We start from the raw sequence: 6653 nt of genomic DNA, 5'->3' as shown, positions 1-6653 counted from the left end.
CTGTTCAGGGGACTGAAACTTCAACAAGATAACAACAATCATCCAGCTGGCTACGTGTCTATCCTTCTCTCTGTCATCTGTCATCTGTGTGTGCCTGTCAAAGCAGTCACACAACCTACACATGAATATACAGGGTTTGAAAAAAAAAAAACACCTGCAATGTGGGGGATTTGCCCATGTAATGCATGTTTATTCTTTAAAGAATTCGAGTCAGGACTTCCAGCATCTAAAAATGCAGTCCAGGAATTTCAATTTGGACACAAATCTTACTAAAGCCTTCCATGCAATATCTAGACCAAGCTATTCCAACCGCCTGGATTATTCTTGATAATGGCATTGATTATTGGTGACATGGCATGCAAGGCCAGCTGGGAGCTATTAGTGCATTTCAAGAGTGCTCTGTCTGCAGAAAGAAAGGGGTGCTTTAGCCTTGTTTTTATGCATGGCCTTCATTAAAGGCTGTGTTCTGCACAGTCCACTTACTCAGGAGCTCTATATCCATAGCCACACTACCCTGTTGTGTTCATATGCATTCTGCAGGATGACATCATAGTTAAATGCACTGTGTCAATCTTAAACAGTTTTACTTCACTATCAAATTTGAGGATAACCAAGATTTAAATGCGAGTACATTGCATTTTTGTTCTGGAAGATGAAAGTTCTAATAGAATATATATATATATATATATATATATATATATATATATATATATATAATATATTATAATATATCATCAATACAAAGCAAGTAGTTCTATTGTATCTGGTTGACTTTAGATTAGAGCTCAGCGTAGGTCACAATGTTATATTTTGCAATGCTTCTCTATCTTAACTCTTGCAGGATATCAGAATCTCCAGGAATCGTTGAGCCTGTTGGGACTAATATGATTATGAGAAAAGCAGAACAGGAAATGCATAGAAAGAGACATGTGCAAACTACACAGGGGAAACAAAATTACCATAAAAAATAAATGACCAGCGGGGTCTTAAATTCTAAAGAACGAATAAGCTGATCATCATGACCACGGTGTTCATTGGGAGACATCGCCCCCTGGTGGCGAAAGAGTACAATTTAAAATCTAAAGTTTACAAGCAATGTCTGTAACTGGTCATATTTTACAGGACTTTACCACGGTTATCTACATTCTTGCATGATACACCATAATAGACAAGACAAGACTGGACAAGATATTTATTCTCATCCTGTATAGTAGTGGCCATATATTATTATTTGAGGTATCTAACCATATGTTCGTGCAATGTACGTATTGTGCTGTATGGCATGAGTTTACCTTTAACACCCAAGGATCCAGGACGTTTCAGTCTGGATTGCTGAAAGTTAACGCACATGTGACTAATTAGTAGAGGCAGCTCGATGCAGGCTGTCGGTCTGCGTTCTTCCTGAATTGTTTGTTTATTCTGTCTCAGCGTGGTTCGGGTTCACTGCATTGTTTGTGTTGTTCACCGTGTCAGGCATCATGCAGGATCTCATAGCTGGAGTCCAGAAGATTCGGTTCGATCTGGAAGTGGACGTGCTTATCCAGAAAGGGGCCCGACCGCTCCCGTTCCCGGGAATGGACAGTAAGTTAAACGTTTACAAGAAAAAAATAAAAAATAATTATATGTTCAGAACTTTCGACTTTTCAAACAAGACACGCAATAGCGTCCCAGTTTAAAGTTTGGGTGAGGGGGTATTGGTATATATATATATATATATATATATATATATATATATATATGGGAGTATATATATATATATATATATATATATATACGGGACATAATCGTATTGTTTATATACAGCTAGAATTGGGTTTGAAAACGAAATGCAGTAATGGAATTTTGCCACAAAAAACAGTGAATGAATTTCTAGGAAAACTTATTAATGGATTTTAATTCTAACAAACACAGAAAACACTGATTTGGGAACCAGCCAAGTGATTGGAGTATAAGAACATGAGAGAGTTTACAAACGAGAGGAGGCCATTCGGCCCATCTTGCTCATTTGGTTGTTAGTAGCTTATTGATCCCAGAATCTCATCAAGCAGCTTCTTGAAGGATCCCAGGGTGTCAGCTTCAAAAACATTACTGGGGAGTTGGTTCCAGACTCACAATTCTTTGTGTAAAAATGTACCTCCTATTTTTTGTTCTGAATGCCCCTTTGTCTAATCTCCATTTGTGATCCCTGGCCCTTGTTTATTTTTTCAGTTTGAAAAAGTCCCTTGGGTCGACACTGTCAATACCTTTTATAATTCTGAATGCTTGAATCAGATCTCTGCGTTTGTCTTCTTTGTTCAAGACTGAATAAATTCGATTCTTTTAGCCTGTCTGCATATGACATGCCTTATAAACCTGGAATAATTCTTCTTTGCACTCTTTCTAAAGCAGCAATATCCTTTTTGTAGTGAGGTGACCAGAACTGAACACAGTATTTTAGAGGAGGTCTTGCAAATGCATTGTACAGTTTTAACATTACTTCCCTTGATTTAAATTCAACACTTTTCACTATATATCCCAGCATCTTGTTGGCCTTTTTTTTATAGCTTCCCCACATTGTTTAGATGAAGACATTTCTGAGTCAACAAACTCCTACACATTTTTATTGCCTGCGTGCACTGCTTTACGATTTTCTCTATTAAACTCCACTCCACTGGTTACCTTGCTCCATTTTGAGGTTCCTCCTCTAATCAGTACTTTCTGTTTTCTACATAGGAACTAGACACAGGTGATCTGAGAGCCAGCTACTAATTCAACCCAGTAGTTCCAGTATCTGAGAGATAGCAGACACCTGTATAAAGAACTGAGTACTTGTACCAGAGGATTGGAGAGCCAGACTGTACTTTACAATATAGAGAACTGAAAACTGGAGATCCATTCTAGAGACAGCTGACAGGTAGAGCAAGTCTCTTCTCCTGAAGGTAGATTAGTCTGTTATTAGAATGTGTGAAGGAAGAAGTCAGAGTTCAGGTCTAAACCTCATAGCTGTTCCCTTCTCCACAGAGTCTGGCTCAGCAGTGTGTGAGTTCTTCAGCAGGGGACTCTGTAAAAGAGGTGCGTAGAAATGGGTTGCAGCCATTAATGCACTGGGGCTGCACCTCTGCACTGGGGCTGCACCTCGGCTGGGCTGGGTTCAAAACCGGCTCAGGTAAACAAGCGAGGTGAGTCTCAGCTTAGTTCCACCACACTGCACAGTGCAGTGGGACAGAGTCTCTGCTTGAAAGAGGCCTAGGAAGGCAGGTGAGTGGGGAGGAGAGGTCCTGGGAAAGTCAATGAAATTCAAGATTTTAAAGAAAAGGAAAAACAAAACTAGGTGTCCTCTTGTAGCTGGGGTGCAAGCAGCTTGTCCATTATAGCGGTGGAAATAAGACCCCCCATTGCATAGCAGTTTGATCCATTCCTGGTTTTACTATGAGTTTAATAAGACACACCTGAGCTTGTTACCTGTACATGGTGGCTAATCAAGCAGGTAGTAAAACCTGGAATGGGTGAAACTGCTGTGCAATAGGAGTCTCCTTTCCATCCCTGCGTTCATTTAGAAGGGTTCAGCTAGGAAGCATGACCGTGCCGAATGCACACGAATTTACAGTGAATGATACATTGAAACGCGATGCTCCTTCTCCTCTGGGACGCACTGCCTGACTCTGTGCGTGTGATTCAGGAGCCATGTGCCCGTTCCGTCACCTGCGTGGAGAGAAGTCCATCGTGTGCAAGCACTGGCTGCGCGGGCTGTGCAAGAAGGGGGACCAGTGCGAGTTCCTGCATGAGTACGACATGAGCAGAATGCCAGAGTGCTTCTTCTACTCCAAATTCAGTGAGTACGGCAGGCCAGCGAAAGGCTTTGGAAATGACTCCTTCACTTAACTGAGTGCATCCATTTGAACCCCTCTCGTAAATAATGGCAGAACCCCCGCTGCATAGCAGTTGTATCCATTCCTGGATCGATTCCAATTCAATATTGCATTTATTTGTCAGTCAATCATCATTCTCTTATTTTCAACCACTTTTGATGACCCCATTTGTTTAAAAAAAACAAAACAAAACAAAAAAAAAGCTGTATAGTGTGTTTCTGTATTTGTACTTGTGATTATTGCTTGGTTATGTAGAATAGTTAATATGCTAATGTGTGTAGTTGTTGTTATTTTATACCGTCATTGCAATTATAGTTGTAATCACTGCAGCATGGTTGTATCTGACCAAATAGCAAAGCAATTGTAAAAGCTACTGTAGTTGCAATTACAACTGACCCCAGGTCTGCAGTCCAAGATTGCTGCTGAATAGCCTTGCCTTGAGGTCCATTGATGTTAATCTGCCGCCTCCTTCCTCCTCCTCCCCTCCTCTTGCAGGCGAGTGCAGTAACAGGGAGTGCCCGTTTCTTCACATCGACCCTGCCAGTAAGGTCAGGGACTGCCCCTGGTATGACAGGGGCTTCTGTAAGCACGGTAGGGGCATTGTTCTATTCTCACTTTTACACACCCAGGGATACCAGCCCCATTCACGATCACTCCACTCATTCATTAACTGTGTGCAAAGTCATGATATAAATCAAACTTTTTTTTTTAGCTGGGAGAGGTAACAGTTTCATGAATATGTGTTTTGTGTCTTCATTGGTGTAAATGAACGAAGACCGTGCAAGTGTTTAAAGCTGTGGAGAAGCAGCCCTCCTTGTCGGTGGTGCTGTCTCATGTGTTTCATTGAACTCCCTTGTCCTCAGTATAAGTCCCGGGCCTCTCCAGGCACGATTTGCCTGGCGTCTCCCCCCAGCAGTCCCAGGGAAGGCTGACTGTTGTCTTGTCTCTTGCAGGTCCCCTCTGCAAACACAGGCACACCAGGAGAGTGATCTGCCCCAATTATTCAGTGGGGTTCTGCCCAAACGGAGCCCACTGCAAGTTTGTCCAGTAAGTCACATTGCCTCCTCCTCTGGGAAAACTCTGTATCAACGGGCTCTTTTAGCAAACATTTCCCAATGTGTGGAATAGCTTTAAACCTTGTGGTTCTGTCTTTAGGGTTAACCACTTGAGATGCAATTTGGAAGGGGCATCTGCCCACTTAACATAATAGAAGAGTCTTAGACTACCATTTTGAAAAGCTTTATTCAAAATCGCCAACATGCCCGTTTTTATGCTCTGTGTTCTTTTGTCGTTTCTCTTTCAGTCCCAAAGCAGATTTGCCGACATGCCCCCCGGAGCAGCACAAGGTAGGCAGCTGTCTGGTGAAGAGTCTAATTGAAGCCAGTGTTCTGCCCATTGTGTGTGGCACTAGGGTTAGTTTACAGCAAATTGGAGTAGTCTGGACTGATTCTATTGAACACCTTTCCATCTGAGCACCTGCTGTCTTTATGAATATTTAACTCTTTCAAGCATGAAGTACTGAGCACAACTGAAAAAGTAGCTTTGGACACATAATAAATAAGTTTTTCATTCAATTAAAAAAAAAAAATTCCATTGCTTTATATGAGGGAAAAATGTGTTTGTGTCTTCCATGTGTCACCATATGAGGACTCCATGCATGAGAAGATTGAATCCTATTGTTGTATTTGGACTAAATGACCAACATGTACAAGAATAAGGCAGGAGAGAAAGTTTAAGATCAGTGGTTTCAAAATAAATTTTAAAAATCTAATTATTTTAAACTTTCATGGCTGCTTAAGGCCGGTTCATAGTTCAGTCTTGAGATCACCGGGAGACAGTCTTGCGAAAAACGTATCTCTGGTGACCAGTTTTTCTAGACAGCCAGTCATATGACTTGGAATATGAATCTACAGTACAGTGCTGTATCTCCCCAGCATTCCAGCCAGCCTATGAAGCTGGCTCCAGCCCCGCTGATGGTTGACATGGCACTCCTGGCCAGGCAGCAGAACCTGCTGCTGCAGGAGGTCACTCCCTTCCCACACCTCTCCACCACCATGAGCATCGTACACTACCAGCTGAGCCGGCTGCAGGAGGCGGGCACGTCGACACGGGGCTCTGCCCGGCCCATCCATCTCGTCACCTGCTACAAGGTGAGAGGGGACCGTGGCACTGCACCCATTCTGCTGGGGTCTCTCCCGGTGTCCATAGAGCCTGTTCAACAGGAGTTCACTGCATACAAAGTTAGATCAGGGCAAAGCCAGAGGTACAGCCAACGGGAGGCAGCAGTTAAATTCGATTTTTGGATTGATTTTGTATCATTAATCAATTAAATGAATGCTTTATAATGTTGTCGATCATCAGAATATAACTGATTTCATTACCAGTATTTTAAAATAGATATCGCTGCCTGAATGATTGTTTGGCTCTTTTTTCGGTTAACTGTTTCTCACTGGGACCAGCTATGCTGTCCTTAACTGTGCTGTCCGGCTCTGTTTCACTGCAGTGTGGAGAGAAGGGTCACTACGCCAACAAGTGTGGAAGGAGAAACCTGGGGCTGCTGGCTGGGCACTGAGAAGGGCATTGCTGTGGACTGTCCTCAAGGGGCTTCAACAGCCAGGGTCCATGGAGAAACATTACAACACGTGCGTTTATGAAACAAGCAGTGTGATTGGCTGACACACTTCAGCAGATAACTCTGGTATTCCTTTGAAGTTGGATTCCCACACTAGTCAAACACGGTTAATCAAGAAATTTAAAGTGAAGTGCTGCATTGTTTATTTGTATTGTTTAAATGGAAAAGTTTGG

The 6653-nt window shown here is 42.4% G+C and overlaps 1 protein-coding gene across 1 annotated transcript; it reads left to right on the top strand.

Moving 5' to 3' along the window:
- Positions 1-1372: 1372 nt before the first annotated feature.
- On the top strand, positions 1373-6439 carry LOC121295808 (putative cleavage and polyadenylation specificity factor subunit 4-like protein). The gene is made up of 8 exons (XM_041220868.1): positions 1373-1581; positions 3001-3051; positions 3659-3811; positions 4344-4439; positions 4802-4895; positions 5152-5194; positions 5783-5998; positions 6352-6439. The coding sequence occupies exons 1-8, from the start codon at positions 1479-1481 to the stop codon at positions 6418-6420; spliced, it is 825 nt and encodes a 274-aa protein (XP_041076802.1). The 5' UTR covers positions 1373-1478; the 3' UTR covers positions 6421-6439.
- Positions 6440-6653: the final 214 nt, after the last annotated feature.

The sequence above is a fragment of the Polyodon spathula genome, chromosome 20, assembly GCF_017654505.1.
Source record: "Polyodon spathula isolate WHYD16114869_AA chromosome 20, ASM1765450v1, whole genome shotgun sequence".
Lineage (NCBI taxonomy): Eukaryota > Metazoa > Chordata > Actinopteri > Acipenseriformes > Polyodontidae > Polyodon > Polyodon spathula.
The sequence above is the reverse complement of the archived record's forward strand: the minus strand, read 5'-3'. Positions and strand labels throughout refer to the sequence as shown.